This window comes from Melozone crissalis, unplaced genomic scaffold, assembly GCF_028551555.1.
Source record: "Melozone crissalis strain CALT ecotype California unplaced genomic scaffold, PUWL_Pcris_2 ptg000013l_1, whole genome shotgun sequence".
NCBI classification, from domain to species: Eukaryota; Metazoa; Chordata; class Aves; order Passeriformes; family Passerellidae; genus Melozone; species Melozone crissalis.
Genome location: NW_026535791.1, coordinates 62,239,489 through 62,259,548, shown reverse-complemented (window position 1 = coordinate 62,259,548; position 20,060 = coordinate 62,239,489). Strand labels below are relative to the sequence as shown.

Here is a 20,060-nt window from a genome sequence, read left to right as displayed (position 1 = left end):
AAAGCTTTTACTGTACTCAAACTGTGGGACACCGTATCAAGGAATTTTAAACTGTTTATGGGATTAACTAGGAATACTCCAGAACAGCTCTGAAAATTTTTTACCAATTACATTTTCTGTTCACAATTCTGTGTATTTTCAAAACCACAAAGAATAAATAATGCAGTTGGTTCAACAAATGAGAAATTATTAATCAGAAGCTACTTTAGTTAAGTGAGCTTCAGTGGTTTCTGCATTAACAAAAGAATACTTAAAGCATTACCACAGGTGTTAAATAAATGAAGGCTAAAAAATTCTGCAAATACAAGAAACAGCTTGTGTTGTGACATTCATTAATTAACTTCCTAATAACCTATATATATTATTCTGTTTTAACCCATCATTACAGTACAAGAAAACAAGCATAAAAAAGCCAATTTGAAGACAAAGGGAATTTTTTAGTGTCTCTTATAGATAATATTACCTGAAACATGAAATGCACAGAAGTGATGAGTAGAGTAAAAACCCCTTTAAATGTAACAAATGCAATGGTCTGAGGTTTTTCTCAATGGCTGCTTTTTTTTGAATCAGTGCTAACTGGCAGCTGAATATCACAACAAAGAGGTAAAAGTTCACACTCTGAAAGATTTCCCTACTAGAAAGTATATCTACTTCCAAAGTTCACAACTAATTAAAGCAGCATTTCACTTTATGTAACAGTAACAAAACGGCACCTCCTTAATCAGATGCACTCCAATATTTACTTGGCTCAAACTGCTTACAGAGCCACTATTTTAACTGCAGCTCTGCAGAGAGGAAGGTTCTTGTTTACCAAGTTCCTTGTGCACGTTATCTCAGACACGCTGGCAGCGGAGGACCTCAGTGGCTGCCAGCTCCAGGACACTCCCCCACAACCCTCCCTTGAGAGCGCCACAAAGAGAAAAACCAGCAGAGAAACCCGGGGGTGTAGAGGCTGCACTAAATGTCCTTTGAGAGCACATGTGAACAGTATGTTTTACAAACCCTTCCATTTTTGAAACACAGCTTAAACCTGTGTGTTTACTGGACAGTGACACCTTGGGAAATTCCCAACACTTCTGCCTCGTTGCACCCTTCACCAAGCGTGGACACCTTATCTTAGGGCTCCTGTTATCACACTGTTTGGCAGAACTGCAGAAAAACTTCCACCTGACCCCTCTACAGCTAAAAAAGATATCTGTGTTATCAAAAAGGTAAAAGTAACCTACCATTTTACAAATGCCCGTACTACTGACAGTGACAGGAATGTGGCAATGCTGCATGGGGGCTTCATAAGGTTTGCTAACCAACAGAGAAACTGAAACACTTCATTAGAACAATGCCAATGGAAAAAAATCTCTTCAAAGGATTTCGTCCAACATTCATAAAAAGATAAAACTCATGAACATCCATCTGCCCAATTCATACACTAGGAGCAGAGAGGAGTTGGGCCACTCTGACAATCAGCTTTAGTTTAGGCTCTGCCCCAACTCCTGTAACCTCTCACCCTCACCACTGCAGGGGCACTGCTGCCTTTGCTGGCCACACCAACATTTTAGGGAGCACAGAGCTCAAAGTGGGCTATTCTTCCACTACATCCATTTCCCAATTCACTCACTGTGTGGCCTCACACACAGCTGTGCCAGTACATGCATGACATCTATAGTACCATAACATTAATACAGAAAATGGTTTCCCCAGCAAGAGAGCCCAAACTCTGACAACACCACAGCAGGCTCCCCAGACAAGCAGAGATAAAACCACAAATAGTCAGGGGACAGTTTTCTGTTCAACTGATAAAAGCATTGCACCATTTGAGAAAGCAGTAATTGAAGAACTACTGCCAACATTGATAGAGCACATCTGTGGATACCCAACCTCCCTGAGTGATCAGTTTAGCTCCCCTTCTCTCCTCTGCTACTGTTACCCTGATTAGCCAGAACAGAAATGTTCACCTCAGCTGACAGGAAGTCCAACAAGGCATTCTTAAATTTCTAAAAATCAACTGCCCTGTTATTCTTCATGTTTCTTAAGTGTCTGAGGTGGACAGGCATGGATGATGTTCAGCTCCAAACAGAAGCTGCTGCAATGGCACTGGAACAAAGTCACTTCCACCCAGGCAAGATTCACATCCTGTGACACTAGTTAAGGGAGAAGGGATGGGAGACATCATGAAATGCCTAAATCACCTGATATCCTTGGACAAGGATGGGCATTCAGTGACCAAAGGATGCAAGGCTGGGTCTTCTGTACTATAGGCCATATACCCTGTAACATTAACATGTAAAATGTGCTGTTCTAGAGGCTGTTCCACACGGGAACAGGACAGCAGAAAGGAGCCAAGAGATGGAGCTGCTCCAACCCCTCACAGGCTGCTCTTGGTACTCAGAGATACCCCACAGCTACTGCCTGCAAAAGGGGCTTTGGTCCAAAGGACCAGACAAACCTTATAATCTGCCAGGTTTTTCTTTAAGCAAATCAATCTGGTTAAAGAAAAGAACTATTCCTATTTATGCATCCCTAAAGACACTTAACAAAGTGTCTTCTAGGACTTAAAAGTCCTAGATAAAGGTTCCAATTCCATATGTAATGATATATGCAATCAGAAGAGAACAGAAAACTTCTATGCAAACTTAAATTATCTCAGAAATGTGGGGGTTTTCCCCAGTGAAAAGCAGCATTCCTGATACTTCCTGACGGGCTTCTGACCACAAGACATGAAATCAGGATATGGCTAGGTAGCAGCAACATGGAATACTGACACAGGAGTTGAGAAATTTGTTAGATTTATCGGTGGTATCCTAAGATAAATATGGACATAGTTAAGAGTATTTTTGAAAGACACAGTTTGTAAAGAATATTTTTAAAAGTCTAATTGCAGCTCAATATGCAATTAAATGGCATAGGCTTCACTAAGTTAGGTATAGATGACATCCCAGAACAGAAAAGTAAATCTGACTTTCTAATCTTAGTCTATCCAATACTGCCAAAAAGAACAAATCTGCTTTTTAATCAGATAATACAGTTTTAATGTCTTTTCAAAGGTCAGATGCAGTATAGAAGACAGCTCTTATTGTCAAAGACCCCAGCTGAACTTCACCTCAATAGGTAGCAATAAATTCCATGCATACTTATTTTATGTACTTAATTACACAGAATACAATAAGTGCACGATTTCAAAGCTTTTAACAAACAGTTGTCCTGAATGATATTGATATTTGCTTCATAATGAAATATTTGTTCTCATACTCATTTAGAGCATTGGAAACAATATTTGCAGTTGCCATGAAACAGTATCAGGACTGCCATATCCATATGGTAGAATCAGATAATTGATGTGTTAATTATGAGACTCTCAACTAGATCTCCAAGAGAACTACTCATCAGCCTTTATTTATTATATTGTGATCTACCTTGAACCTCTGAAGTTCATAAAAAGCTGAAATTCAGCTACCTAAATACTGAAAGATGGTTTCAGAAGTTACAAAACCACAACCTCAGCCCACACATCCTGGACATGACAGGCTTAAAAGGACCTGTGTTACATTTGCCAAGCTCACTCAGGTGTTTGGGACAGCTCATGCCATCTCAAAGGGCAACAGACACCTAAGTTTTGGTAACTTAACCCCATAAAGGAAAGCCTGCCGATAAACTAGTCACAAACTGAAATTCCTGTGTCATCAGCAAACATGCAGATGATGTAAATACAGAATCACAAAGTGTGACAGCTAGAGGTGGTTGAAAAACTGATTTGATTTATCCTCTACAGAATAAGCACGCCTAGAATGTCACTAAATCTATCTATTTATAAAAGCTTTTAAAATGGATGCTCTACAGCCTTCAGTCTGTTCTCATTAATATTACAATCTTTACTTTTTGCCCTGCATACATTCTCAACTTTAATAAAAACCAGACATTTTTTAATTCTCCAGTTCTTCAGTTAGAGCAACCCATTATTCCTTATTACAGTGACCTTACTTTGTGGCACATGCAGACTTCCAGAGTCTCCAGTATCTTTTCTTGCCAGTCTAGACAAATGCCTTCGGCATCATTCAGAGGTGGAACTATCCAAGTCTCTAAGTCTTGTTCCTTTCACATCAGTACTGCCCATGAGTGTTTTAATTTCTTAAGAGGCAATATCCAGAATGAGTAAATGGTACTCACTCTGAGTAAATGGTTACTTTCCCCTTGTTCAATAGCACTACAATTCAGTCAGTCTCTAATCCATACAGCTCCTTCTACAGCTCTGCCATGCAGGGAACTTCATATTCCTGCACTTGAGCTTCTCCTACGTGTATTGGTTGAAACACAAAAGCTGAAGTGTCAAGATCTCAGATAATGTGCTCACAACCAAAAGTGCACAACATTTGTAATGCAGCACCTCCCAAAGCCCTTATTTAACCTAATGTAACAAGACAATGTATATTAGTTTGCTGAAGGCAAAACACCATTTTTGCACAACACAGGCTGCATGGTGCACAAACAGAGCAAGACATTGGATGAAACTCTCTTTAAAGCACTTCTTGATCATGCAGGATTTCAGAATTTAGAAAGAAATCCAAAAGACAAACTACCCTAAGAAAGCTAATTAATGGAACAAAAGCCTGCAAGAAGCAATACCCTGAAACAAAGCTGACTGCAATAGGTACAGGGTAATAACAGACCCCAGTCTGTATGTGTGTGTGTGTGTGTGTTTGTGTTTTAGTTGTTTTGTTTTCAAGTCTCTGACGTATGTGTTGCACCTGCTGCTCTCACATGAGGGGTTCTTCTCTGTTTTATTCATATACAATTCATGGAAACAATCTAATGGCAATTTCAATGTGATTTTGTTGATAAATAAAATTGGCTAAGTTTTCCTTTCTTTTCAAGTAATGTTACTCAGCGAGGTAGGTGAACAACACTAATTGAAGTCCATTAAAAAAGCTTTTAGACAAAAACAATGACTGACACATCAGAATGCTTTCAAACTGAAAAAAACTCTGAACTATTAATGTATTAACATACTTTATTTACAATAGAGCACTAAGCTCAATGTATACTAAAATGACATTTTACTCTTAAGTATCTGATATGCAAGTATAGCCTCCTATCCATGTTGTTTTCTCAATACAGTCTTGAAGGAAGCATTTCATGCCATTTCTTAAACTACCAATCTGCATAAATACAAAATATACTGTTCAAAAGCACTTAAGATACCTACATTCTACTCTAGATTACAATTTTAGCTTTTGCCATACACATTCTAACTTACAATTAAGGTAACTGTTTTCCTAGAGTACAAGACCACTTGGTATTTGAGACAGATTAACTTCTTTTTCCTAACAGTTCATTTTTAGATACTCACTCATCCAGAACATGAGGATCCTCAGGACTTTTATTTTCATATTCTAAAAGCTCAAGGAAACTCTGCATGTACCTGAAACAAGCAAAAATTATAAAAAGAGAATTAAAATACTTAAAACATAAAATACTTTTTAATTTCTTTAGTTCTAAGACTACAGGGTCATGTAAAAGTAACAGATGCACAGTACACAGTTCTCTTCAAAGACTAAAAGTAGGGGGGATGCTGCAACAAAGGGAAAGAAAGCAACTACAATATATTAAGTGAAAAAGTATTACTTATGACCTTACAGTTTGCAATTCAGGAAAATTGCTATATAAATGAAACTGAAGTCAATGGGAAGAAAACCTCTCTACAGGTACATCTGTAATTTCAGGTAGTTTGCCCCTGTATTTTGATTTTTCCGCTCATCTACTCTATACTGATGTTAGTTTTTTCCCATATTCCTCAGAGAGCAATCCAAGTTTCCTTTCAAAAGAAAGCTCAGAGAACACTCCCCAAAAGGCACAATAACAGGAGTGCACCAGGCTGGTCCTACCAGAGCTCTCCAGGAGAGCACACCCATTCCACACTCCCACAGCTCCTCCGTGTGACACAATCCTTGGTTTCACAAAAACCCCTCTTACCCAACACAGCTCTCTCCTGCTCAGACCTTCGGTTCACAGGGGAATAACTGAGGCTCAGAGCCCCAGAGGTACCACAGAAGACCCAAAGCAGAAGCCCTCAACATGAACGTGGCCAGCCTGCCCTATGTGCCACTCACACACAGCTCTGTGCTCAGCACCAGCCATCGCCCCTGGAGCACATTCAGACACATTCAGCAGCTCACATGGAGCTTTAGGGACCACAGAACCAGGACCTATTTCCTGAGTAAACCACACAAGGAATCAATCACACACATAAAAGGCAGGGTTTCAATATCACCCTCTCTTCACTCCTGGTTAAGTGTCACAGACATATTTTATGAAAAATCCTTTCCTTAGGATTTTTTTCTCCTGAGAAGCTGAGAGGCCTCAGGAACAAAATGTAAACAATGGTTATCTGCTGCTGTGGAATGCAACAGGTGCATCTGTGATTGGTCTCATGTGGTTGTTTCTAATTAATGGCCAATCACAGCCCAGCTATCTGGACTGTCTCTGTCAGTCACAAGCCCTTGTTATCATTCCTTTTCTATTCTTAGCTAGCCTTCTGATGAAATCCTTTCTTCTATTCTTTTAGTATAGTTTTAATATAATATATATCATAAAATAATAAATCAAGCCTTCTGAAACATGGAGTCAACATTCTCGTCTCTTCCCTCATCCTCAGACCCCTGTGAACACCGTCACAGGCACTGCCACTCCAACTACAGCATCAACACTAATCAGATGGTAATCACATGTGTGTGTCAACAGCTCCAACTCCCAGCAGAGGTGAAATAGACAGAAGAAAAACCAAACAAACCTTTCTTGCACATGAAAACAACTAATTGAAAGGTCTAAACAGCTGAAGCTAAACTAACACAAGAGAGAAAAAATAACCACAGAGCCTACACAAGGGAAAAGCAAAACACATAACCAAGCCTCTCCCTTTGCAGTAGCAGCTATCCAGTAGATTAGGTCAGCTCAACAAAATGACCTATGCATAAGCTCTTTTGGTAGCAGTTCTATGTTAAGACCAGCCTAATAAGGCTCTGAAACTTCATCCTGCATCTTCAAGCTACAGTGAAGCTTGGGTAGCACTGTTGTCTGTGTGACTCCCTCCAGAATCACATGCCACTTGGTCCACCCCCATTTCAAGCTTCAGCCACAGGTCACTGTGACATTCCTCAGGGACACTGACATTTTCACCATGGTCAGCACAGGAACAGCAGCTCCTGTCCCTCAGTGCATCTGTGCCCTCCTGCAAATACCAGGAACCATTACAGAAATTCCCCAAATATCTGTCACTTACAAGAAGGGCACGTAGCTCACACCTTCAGTAGTGCTTATTTTAAAAGATGTTATTTTATGCTGCTAAGAAATGTCACCAGTTCACAACCATCACACTCTGAACTTGGCTGATTCACATGCAACTATTAAATCATGATCATGCTCACTCATAGAGGTGCATGTTCTTCAACCCCCGCCTGTCATTGTACAATACTATCCAAGTCCTGGTTCTGAAACTTCACCACACTTGAGAAGCAACACAAAGACTGTCTTCAATACAGACATCCTACCATAAATGTCAAACCACAGCAATCCTGTGCAGACGCAAGGATAAAACAGCAATGAAGGCTGCTGGTACTAAAGGCAGCTGGTACCTGATTTTTGTACTGGGTGGATTTGACTGGTTGCCGGCCATTACTGGAGAAATTATGGAAACAGGCAATGTTTTTCCTTTAGAGTTCTCTCCTTCTGATTCTAAAGTAAAGGAAATGCTACTCTAGAAGTCAAGCTTATTAGCAAAAGCACAGTACCCAGCAAGTTAGCTCAGAGAAAGGTGAACTTCAAACCAAAGTCACTCAAATTTCTTCCAAGCCCATGACTAAACCAAGCTAGAAAAAAGTCATTTATTGTCAAATAACCCTAACCCACTGCTCAGTGCCTACACTGTACTTCACCCAGTCTGGGGTGTGCAATACCTTGTGTCCTATGTCTCTCGATAGAAACTCAGAGGTGCAAATGCTGTACAGCTTTTTCGTTAATGCCGGTGTGACTTCCAGTTTGTACACAAAATTCAGTCCCCCACTCCCTCTCTCCCAAAAAGCTCAAAATTAGAAATTAAGAAAAAATATGTTTAAAAGGAAATTCATAACTCTGGTCTTAATGACCACTACCACCATTACACTCTGAGGAAGGTGAGCAGCCAGCAATACAGTCCATTCCTGCAAAAGTGTGTGTGAAAATGTCATTCCCTTTTCATATAATCCATCTACTTCCTTGCATTTTGTTTGAATTTGAATTGCAGGTGCAGAGAGGGATAAATGAAGACGGTAACTACAGGATTTGTAAAGTAAAAAAAAAGCAAGACCTTGTGATGTTTAACCATAGTTCACATACAATTATCAGCCAGAAAGAACAAAAAAGCACCAGAATAATGCATGAATTACCGTATCATTAATATATCAATACAAGTATAGAGAATACAAACTTTAAAAAAAAATTCCAGCATATATGAGAAAAAGAGAATGTCAGTTTATTTTGCTATATTTGGTGAGTCATCAAAAGCAGAAATCAAAGTCCATGCCCTTCAAACATATTGTCTTTCTGGTGTTTAATTTTTTATCACAATCCACTACAATTCATTGGGCAAGCTCTTTGGTTTCAAGCACCCTTTTGCCTTGTTATTCTGTTAATTACTGCCACATAGATTGAATTCTTGTTAGTCTGACAAATGCAATAATTTTAGAATGGCACATTTCATACATGAAAGCACTGCAAAGGCCCATAATGTCAGCTCTGGGTTTTCTTTTCTTAAAAAAAATCACGCAAGATACTTCTGCTTTTTTCCTGATGTGTATTTCACTAAGATTTTCCTTTACAATCATTTTAATACCAAAGCACTATAATGATAAAACAAATCTCCATGGTAACACAATCTTGCTAGCATAGTCTCAGTGTAGAAAACAGAAAAAAATCCAATTATTAATCCCTAAACTGTACATATTTCTCTAATGGGTCTTTCCCAAGAGAGGAATGGAAATTTATAGCATTTTCTAAGGAAAAGCCCTCGAAAAAAATAGAGACATTTGCCCAGGCTAAAAAAAAAAAATGTAAATTTTACATATAACTGAGTAATATACTGTGCAAACCTCATGCTTACTTTTGATATTTCATAAGCTCTAACCTTATCCATTGTAAGGTTTTATTGTAACTTTTTCCCTCATCACATTAGTAACCATATCTTTTATTAAACAATTCTGCTATATATTCAATATCCTACCTGCACTTTAGTTACAGTGCCCTCTCAAAGCTGGCCAAAAACAAGCCCACTTCTTTGGGTCAAGCAAGCTGCCCATTGATTTTAGAAGCTGAAAACAAGGTGCTGATTATTGATCTGCCTGCTGTTTGGAATCACTGCAGTCCACAGCCAGAACATATTAACTGTGTTTCACTCTAGAGTTGATTCCTTCTCTACTCCTTGCAAAAGATACACACAAATTAAGGTAAGACCTCAAACTGGGACAGAGCTGATGTTTTACCTTGACTGAAATGCAAAACTATTATTTTTGGTTTGTTCAGAGTCCACTCTCTGGGTAATTCCAGCTTTATTCAGGAAAGTGTAGCTGAGCAGTACAAAGGAAGGAGAGGGGTCTTGCTCAGTGCTGCACACACCAGGCTGAGGAGCCCAGAAAGGAAGGAGAAAAAACCAACAGAGCACTTTTCCCACGAGCAATCAAGCAATCAGTCGTAAAATCAGACTGGCAGGCAAGCACAGGAAGCCAAGTGCCTCCAGCATGGCCATGGAGATGGATGGCAGAGGGAGAGAACAGGCCTTGCCTGCAGCAGGGAGCAGCAAACCAGGCTGCCTCCCAAGGGAACCTCAAGGGTGAGACAACTGAGCAACCCAGAACGTTGCATGGCTGGAAGCAGAGAGGATTGATGGGAAAGGATCCATGCTGCACTGCAGGCAGGCCTGATTTCTTATTCCTCTATTTACAGAGCACTTTAATTTTAAAGTCTAATAAAACCCATCTTAAAGATTAGGACCGTTTTGTATTAATTTTTGGCATGCTGGCATTAATGAATAGATTGGGAACTCAAATGTTAAAGCTCCAGCTAATTTGGAGTCTCACCAAAAGCACACAAAAACATAGGTTTTCCAGTGTAAAATCACGGCAAAATTGAAACAAACATGCTTGTGACTAGATAAATTACTGAATATCAGCAAATATATTAAAGTGAGTAAGGAATTAAATGTTTTTCTAACTTGTGGCAAATGTACAATAAATTTTTCCTTGCCTATTAATGAACTGCCGAGGTTTCTGAACCTATGGCAGAGCAAAAACAAAGGATGGTGAAATCTGACCCTCAAAAAAAGATTTTCTTGAAGTAGTTCTGAACTGCATTAAGAAGAGGGTTTTTTTTTTCATTTTACAAGCTCATAGAACAGCTGAACAACTAAATTTATATTTATTTATTCTACTACATAAAATCCAGGAATCTCACTCTGATAGTATCTCTAAACCTTAGGTTAAGAACCTATAAATGTGTTTCAAAACCTGTTATCAACTTATCAACAGAGCTACATAACATCAAGGTCATCATTCACACTGAAGTTAATAAAATCTTTGGTTTGGTCTTTTTAAAAGATAAATTTAAAAGATAAATTTTTCTCAAGTGTTATCACCAGGACTTACAAACTACAGGTAAATGTTTAATTAAGCAATTTAAAACCTCTGAACAGAAAAATAAGAACTAAGCTCTTTAAAGTCCACACCTAGAATCAAGGGGAAAAATGCTACAATTACTTTTATTATTTTTGACATAAGATGATAAAAATATTCTCACATAATCTCAATGAAGACACTCCTTCCCACAAAAACTCTTGGTTAACTATAGATCACAATCAGAAGAAAATTACAGAAAACACTTTGATTTCAAACTTCCATCTCTGGGCTTGATGTCCATTGCAACTTCTTCAGCACATCACATCTGGTGTTTCAGCGTGTCCAACAGACAACTACTGGTCTGCAGCTGTGATGGTGCAAATCACATTGTCATATAACACATGCTGCTGCTTTTATTTATTTGGAGTTTTGGGCTTTTTTTCCTTTTTTCCATCAGTAATTATCTACTGTGGCCATAGAAATCATCATGAGTCCTCAAATCTCTGCAGCCAAAATTCTGAAGGGGTCTCCCCTCTGAACACCCACTCAGTTCCTTTGCCAGAAGGATCCAGATGTTGCTTAGCTCTGTAGAGGCAGGGCAGAAGGACAAGGCACAGCACAGACACTTGGAATAGAAATATTAGGCTGCAGTCACTACAGAAAAATTATTTCCTTTTCTTCATTCACCTGTGTCCACATTTCATTTAAGACAGGCTCACAAGCTCAACCAGATTAGAAAAGCCTAGAAGACCTGCAGATTATCTATCTTTTCTACAAGCATAACAACTTCCTGTGACACCAAACAGACAGACAAGCCTTCAAACCTTGCAAGCTGCCACCTAACCACAAAGTGATTGTGTGGCTCCACAGCAGTTACCCTCACTTGAAGCACTCCATCACTGTACTTGAAGTGGTCATCAAGACATCCACTGTTACTTTGCAAAGACAAACTCAATTCCATACATCCTAATTTATATTTTGTAAGTCTGAAGCTTGATGCATAGGAGACCCAAGCCAGCAGTCACCATAGAGTCAGCACAGAAGCTCTTGGCTCAAGGGCTATGACTGAATTTAACACAAGCCTACAACATCAGCTGCTTTTACTGTTAAATAAGCTGCTACTCACAAAGAGACTTCTTTGTATACTGCAAAAATATTTTTACAAAAAGTGTTTTTAAAAGATTAACAGGTAAATGAACAATAAATACTCCATGAACAACAATTTTTTTTGTGCTTATACATCCAAGGCAGCAGTCTCCAAATCTCACCAAACATGCAATTAGGCTAGAAATTAATTACTGTGGAAAAGATGGCAGGGCTTGAAATCACTTTAGATCCATGCTAATTATTACAATGGAGAATGTTGTTTACTGGATGACACCAGATTTTGACCCATTCCACACCAGATTTTTGACCCATTCCATAACTTCCACTGAATACCAGGTTGTTTTTAAAGATTTAGCAGTGAGAAAAACAGATGAGGTCTTAACTTTCTCTCAGTGTTTTTTTGCAAAGGAAGAATAAGGAGAAAATGCAGCTGTTTCAAGAAGCTATGAGTGCAATACAGTAAGGAATGTTTAAAAAGATTGCTCTTATGGACTCATTTTAATTACCTGGGAGACAACAGCATGTTTTTACTAACTTACAAATCCTTAGCTAGGATCCATATTAGGGCATATGCTCAACATCAGAAGAAAATGAAACTTCACTTGACAAGACACACTATAAACAGTTCAAGGCAGAAAACTGACCGATTCAGAATTCAATGATCCTCTGTTGCAAGCAGAACAATACAAACAGTGTTAGTTTCACAATAACTTTCCAATCCAATTTTTTTTACACTTACCAGCTCTGTACCAGCCCAACCGAAGGCCTGTTGAGTAAATTGTCAGGCAGCAAATTGACCTCCCTCATGGTGTTCGCCAGTCGCACAGGGAGCTCCTTCCGCAGGAACATGTACGAGGTCTTCTCGCAGGCATTGTCACGGCCTGGCAGAGGCAAGGAAAAACATGGCAGCACATCAAATGTTACACTTCCTACTGTTAGGAGCTTTAAAAAAAAAACCACTTGTGAAAATAAGAAGTTTTAAAGCAATTTCAATACTCACCTTTACTTTCTTCTCACTCATGAGACCTATTCTAAACTTTCACCTTCCTAGAGTTTAACCCTTTTTGTCTGACATTCTTCCACCATTCACATCATCCCATTTTCTCCCCCATAAACAAAAATCTCTCATCATATAAATAAAATTCATCAAATATCAAATACTTGATATTACCTGGAAATAAGACCCCAAAATACTAGCTTTTATCAATACAACTTTAGTATATAAGTGAGCTTTTAAAAAGTAAATGCTGCACACCTAAGAGAGGGTAAGGAGTGCAAACAAAAGGACAAAACAAAATGACAACAGTTTGCTGATGTTTCATGCCACAAGTTCTTCAGCCTTTAGTACTTTAACATTTGAACAGCACCTGGTGAGACCAGCACAGGCCATCATCCCTCCTAGGACTGCCCTGTAAGATTCTCACTGGAGACCTGGAAGGAAAGTCCAGTCCTTATCACCACACTCTCATTTGGAAAGGCCTCAGCTAAGATTATCTTTATCTTTAACTTTCACTTTTAAAACACATTTTTATCAAGCCTAGTATTTTGAAAAGAAAACATACACAAAAATCCCAACCATACAGTCAGAAAGCAAAAAGATGGATCCAGCAAAATAACAATACCTTCCTGCAGACCTAGTGGTAACAGCATTCATTCTCTGAAGCCATCCCATACAAACTGAAAGACTGATATGACTAAGAGCAATCCTAAGCTACAGTAGTTAGCTTAAGATTAAAGGATACTGCAAATATTTAAAAGCAAGATATTAAGTCATTTGCCCAAGATGGAAAATCAGACTTAACACAGATTTTTGTGTTTTGCATCCTTTAACAAGTGGAGAAAGTCCTATCATAACTAATCTCTAAAGATTCCAGGTAAATTAATTTTTTTTAAAGTCTGTGTTTTACTTGTAATGAACAGCCAGGATTCTGCTTTCATCTAGAAAGAGAGCAAAGGTCTTTTGTGATGATAACCAGTTCAACCATCTGCAGAATTTTTGAGTGAAGGCATAATGTGAGAGCTAGAAATTACGTTCAAGCAAACCAGAAAGTGTTAAAGCACTGCCAGGCACATAATCACTGAGATTTACAATTTGCAAGATTCAAGTACAATGCAACCAGCACAATCACAGAGATACTTTTTAAGACAGTCCCATTATAATCACAGAGTTTTCACCTTCTTTGCATAGGTAACATGCATTGATGGATTACTTCCCAAACCCTAACATTAGCTTGGGGAATAGCAGGAAGAATTAGGATTTCCCTTTTTTTCTTGCTCATGTAGGTATCATCAATCTGGGGCTCATTAAATTCTGATAGTGCTACCAATTCCCTTACAGCTCTTCCAGTAAACATTTGGAGCTATTTTACTTGCTCCCATTTTCACACCTCAATTACAAATACACACACCCTGTCAAAATTAGACAAAGGAAACAAGACATTATATTGCTTTCTGTGAAGCACAGTAATGACTTCAGAGCTCAATTTTTCAAGTAAACTAGATACCAACACACCTACAACAGAGGACAGACACTTGTTTGTTCACAAATCACTGTATACAGCAGGTCTTTAAAGACTGAGGCTGGACAGCAGGAAAGACTCTGACTCAGCTCAGCCTAAACATTCTGAGCAGGAAAATCCCTCAGAACAAAGACAACAACTGCTTCTTCCCAAGAGTGACTGAGAGCAAGTGCAGTGATCCTCTAGGTGATAAAAAGCAAAATGAATGAAAGACAGCCCATGCAGAAAATTAGAAAATTACGAACAAGAACCCACAGCTCATGGGTTTGTGCAATGCAAACAAAAGCTGCTACAGGCAAGCACAGCTGGCTGAAGAGACCCACATCCTCTCCTCCCACATGCAAGGGCACATCTCTATTCAACCTATTCACCCCAGCAGCTCTAAGCCATCTCTTTTTAAGGAGCTGCCTTGCCCTGTTGTACAGTGACCTTTTAGGTACCTACATTGAGAGACCTTTGGGTCCCTTTGCATGTTCAGTGCAGGAAGAGGAAAGGAAGCTCTGGGTTTTAAGACTTCCCTGCTTACAAGCTTACTTCAGCCTGAGTTCAGTTCATCTGCTTGGTTTGGGGCACATGTCCTTGTATCAGCTCCTTAGGTGCCCTCAGTTTACCTGAGAGCCTCCAGGGCTGCTTCAGCACTGAGCACCAGGTGATGCATGGCCAGAGAGAATGGCTGGGAGCAGCAGTAATCAGAGATCCTCCAGCTTTCAAAGCAAAAGCAAACTGTGTCCTAGCACTGCTCCTGGGCTGCTGTTCCTACAACCACTTCCATCAAAAGAAGGGACATCACACTAAATAATAAAATCCCTTAGTCTGTATGTCAGGTATTTTCTTAAGGTAATTTATTATAAATTATATTTATAATTTATATAATAATTATATTATAATTATATTATATAATTATATTGTAATTCATATTTATAATTTATTATAAATTATATTGTAATTGCATGTATTATGAAGTCAGTCTAAGTTCTATAGATACTTCCAGAAACAGCATTCTAATAAGCTGCAATGAAACTTCTGCATGTTTAGCCATGGTCAGTTTAATTTTTTTTTCCAAGTCTACCTTTGATTTTGATCTAGTCATTCCATCTATTTTTCAACATATACTGCAATCTTTCTTGATTTTGTTCTGACTCCAGCTGGGTCAATACACATTGCCAACATCAGGCTTTTGTCTGAAACAGCACAGGCTAAAGCCAGTCTGAATCTATCAGTTTCAAAGGAATTTGAAATCACTCTCTGAGGGTTAAAGTGCAAGTTAAGTTTGTGAATAATCTCTCCTTGATTTACACCTCAATAAGTTATTTAAGAACATAAATATATGAAACAATGACCTGCTTACCTTTGTGTGAATTCACATGGAAAAAGAAAAGTCATCCTATGTCCTACTGGAAACTACACTGCACTAGGCATCAAGGGCTGTATTTAGCTTTATTTCAAAAAATTTAAACTCTTTATAAGTATGCTTTTAAGAAACTGAAAATGGAAATACTAGAAGACTCAAATTGAAACACTTCCTATCCACAAAGCCAAGAGAAAAGTCAAGCAAGGCATCTCATGATATATAGGGTTCAGAATTTTGCACACACCACCACCATTTGTTTCTCACTGTCTTTAAAACAGCAATCCTTGATTACAGTTGAACAATAACTCAGTTTTGTGGCTTCAAGTGGAATCATTGTGCAGACCAAAGTCAGGCATTGAAACAAGTTTCTTTCAACAAGAATCACATTAAGACTACAAAAAGAACAAACAAACCAGACAGGATGCAACTTCTTTGTTACAGGTCTGCTCTACTGCAGGCAACAAAGCAATCCCATCCTATTCTTCCTGGTAGAAAATAACCCTGTAAAGTAATTATGCTTTCTAAGGGATTAGGTGTTCATTCAGGGTCAAGAGGCTAGATTATCTTCAGATTTTTACTCTTAATGAAGTTACACTTTCAAGCTGATTAAAAACTTTTAAGATGACAGTGCCTGCAGCTTAACCCAGAATTTGATCCAATAGGAGAAAGGAGAAGCACACACAAAACATCCCACTCTACTGGTAAATTTCATTTTTTTTAGCATCTTCTAAAAGCACAGATGATGCAACAGAAATAAAGATAACAACAATAAATCAGTCTGTGACACAGGGATGAGTGAATCTGATGGATTTACCTAAGAAGAAATAAATACAGAACACAGCAATGCTCTCCAAGGTCTCTCAGCTCACCACAGAGAAGGCAGCAGTAACCTTGTCCATCAAGAACCAAACAAGCATTGTTTGGACTCAAACTGCAGAAGATTCAACTCTTAATTAGCAGAAACTTCCTGATGGTAAGCACTGTAAAAGAGAGCAACCTGATCTGATTTAGGCATGTCTTTTACTAGTGAAGGTAAACACCTCCCCAAAACCACACTAAGCTACTTGATTCAGTCTCTGAAATGAGATTAGACTGAACATGGCCTCACATCCTTTGCAGCCCTAATTCTCTCATGGCCCAAGAGGAACAAAGTGATCACCTCACATTTGTTAGCCACTTGCAAAGAGAAAGCAGTGCAAATTTGCACAGGGAAACAAGCAAAAAGTGGAAACTCTGAAGCAAGTCAGACTTTGAAAAAACACAGCATAGTGTTTTTTGTAACATAAATTAAGTTATACAGTAATAGCTACTTTGACAGAAAAATGACAATAAAAAGCAAGATATTTGTGAAGGAACTAATCCTCAAGTTATTACTATTGCATGCATAGCTAGCACAAAAGCTGAAAGAAATGTCAAGTGTCACCACAGGTTTAAAAAAGGAACTGTTTAATAAATGTTCTACCACCTTCAATCTTCTGAACAATCTTACCTGTCTAGTAAGTTACCCTATGTAAAAGTCACACAAAAAAGCACATTCATGGCCTCCTCTCTGCCACTTTCAAACCTTCAGCTCAAAACTAGCACCAAGGAGAAACTGTGATGCCAATTTTGAGACTATTTTGTTTAAAAAAAAGTCAGTGTAATGGACTGACAACAGACACAACCTTCAACATCGTGAAAATAAGAAAATACATCAGCCAAACAAAGATCTAAGCAGCAATCTCCTGGACTTGACGTCAAACTAAGGTCACTGAAGAATTTTCTGATTTTGTATTTTTTCAGTGTAGCAGCCTTACACATGACAGACACAGGGTTTGTAAAAACACTGTGGGAGTGGTACCTGCACAAACATTGCTGCATTTGGAATGGTCACTGTTCAAAGAGTGAATGTTGGTGGATTTGCTTATGCAGTGAAATATGATACACCTGAAGAATCATGTGCCTGCCACAGCAGAAGTTTAAGTTAAGGATATAAGTAAACTTACACATTAAAATTTAAAAAGAAGTTCACCCAGAAGACAACATTTAATATTAAATCAATTTTCCCAGATATGAAAAAGTGTTACATATTTCCACCAAAAACTAATCATGCCATTTATTCAATTAGACAGGTATGAGAGGGAGAAAAAAGCCTAAGAAAACCATAGCAATAAAACATGACCCAGAAGCTCTGAGGTACCACAGGTCACAAATGCAGATTTGAATACATTAGAGTTTCTGAATGTAATGCCATCAGAAGGGAAAAGATTAAAAGTAGAATGTTTTGGGGTTACACATCAATGTTATCACTGGTGGACCTTCCATTCAAAGGAAACTCAGGAAACTGAATTCTACTCTCAGCTTTCTCTGTTACTCTTTTCTCCTCTCTGGATTCAACTCTTCTCTAACATTTACTCCTCTCTTCTGTTTCTCACTTTTACTCCACAGTGCTGAGATATGGAAAACAAATTAGACAACTCTTGCAAAGCTCCACTTAGACAAAACTTTTGTTCTGGTTCCTGCAGCAAGAATTATGAACAATGCAGAGGCTTTTCACACACATGCAGCAGGCCCTGATCCAATTCTGGCAAATTCTACAACTGCCAGAGCAATACTGCACTGTCCAAGATCCACAGCACAAAAGGATTAGTTCCATACGGAAGGCCCTACACAAATCTCCATTCTGCTGCAGAAGAGGGCAGAAATGCAGAACGAGACCATGAGCCCTGGTTCCAAAGCTCCCAGTCAAGCTGCCAGATTCCCACATTCATTAATCTCCATTTGAGAGTAGACTCCAGCAACAGCCCTTCACAATGATGGTCAAAGTCACCTGTTCAAAAACCTAATACAATTGCCACGTCCCCAGGCTGCCACTGCACTGCCAAGGTCACATCATAAAAGCATCAGTAGTTTCTGAATATAAACTGATCTGTCAGAGGAGGCAGGAAAAGGAGAAACAAGAAAAAGAAGAAACAGTCATTGCACTGCAGGCAGAGGTCTGGTTCTCCCCATTAATTATGTACTAACAGCAGAGACAGACACTGTGCTACTCTAAAACTCAAAAGCAAAGTCCCACCTGTTGTATACCAGAGACAAGGGACTCCATCCAGAATCTATGAAAACAAGATCAGAAACTACTACAGTTGCTTTTAGACAGGGCAAAATAAAGGAAGAAGACAGCAAAGCAGGAGTGATCAGCCATATCCACTCTCTTCTCTCGAGCTTCCAGAATATTTCATAGCTCCTGTATAGACAAACAAAACAAAGTGAAGCAGAAGATGAATAAATCTTCAAAGGAATATGCAGAAAGATCAGTGCATCAGAGGAGACTGAGCAAAAGCTAAAACTAATAACTTGCTGCTGAAGCTAGGAAAACAGAACTTAAGAAGAATAGTTGAATTTCAGTGATTACACACCATTTCAGGAACATGGGCTATTTATTAAAAGATAAACAAGCTATGCTTGCACAGTTCCAATAAATGTGGCTACAAAGCAAAACTCAGCAAAACAAGTTTGAGTTTAAAATCATTCCTATGCCCCAATGGAAATGACTGTATTTTCAGCATAGTCTCTAGATATTTATCTCGCCAAGCACTAAAAATAAAAAAAGCATACAGGGTTTGTTTGCTTGCTACCAGACAGGGCTTTGTAAAACCCAATGAAGATGCTGAAGCAAAAGGAACACAGAGAATATAACAGCAGATGTTGACTCCTGCTGACCCTCACTCCCCATCACAGACTGCATCCAAGAGATCTGTATTTGAAAATGGACCCACCATGCTGTGCTACAGAATAGCAACCACAGCCTGCACAGCTGCTCCCACTCAGGTAACCTGCAGACAGAGGATCTGAAATTTAAGGATCCAAACCCCACTACCTCAGCTATTCAGATTCTTTTTAGATACCTCAGGATTAAGCTTTAGCCCAAGCTCCATTACTGCTCTCTAAGGCTACTTCCACCAAGCCCTGCAATTGTTTCATGCAAGTGTCCTGTTTTAAGGGCATGCTTTCACTTAGCACCTTAAGAGACTGATTCTCTGTCAGGATGGAAACCAGAGAAACTCCAAAGTTTCAAAAATGAAACTTGAAGAATTAAAACGAAAAATATTTTTTAGATCTAACTGAATGATAATAAATATATTAATTTTGTGAAGTCAGTTAAGTTCTAAAGTTCTAAAACAACTAGCGCCAGAAAACCAGCTTAAAGCCAGAGAACAGAAGTCTGCGAGTAATCTTTTCCAAATACTTGTTTCTCTTCCTCAGCCCAACTCCCATGGGTCTGCTTTGGGGAAAGCACACCAACAGGGGTGCTTGTGCCTTCTCAACCTGCCTGGTTTATGTTCCCAGCTGAGAACTCAGTTATTACCACTGCATGGCCAGGGATCTGCAATCTGGGCCATTTCACTGCTAATGCAATCCCAACTAGGAGGCTCACATGTTATTCAGCTTTCCAGGTAAATTGTCCAGCACTCA

At 38.9% G+C, this 20,060-nt stretch overlaps 1 protein-coding gene across 1 annotated transcript in view; it reads right to left on the bottom strand.

Annotated features, from left to right (window-relative positions):
* PDK3 (pyruvate dehydrogenase kinase 3) overlaps positions 1–20,060 on the bottom strand; it is a 50,777-nt gene that overhangs the window by 19,393 nt on the left and 11,324 nt on the right. Inside the window, exons 2-3 of the mRNA XM_054272239.1 lie at positions 12,478–12,619; positions 5,342–5,413 (exon numbers count right to left, since the gene is read on the bottom strand). Coding sequence (XP_054128214.1) covers positions 5,342–5,413; positions 12,478–12,619 — 214 coding nt within the window. The remainder of the gene's footprint in view (positions 1–5,341; positions 5,414–12,477; positions 12,620–20,060) is intronic.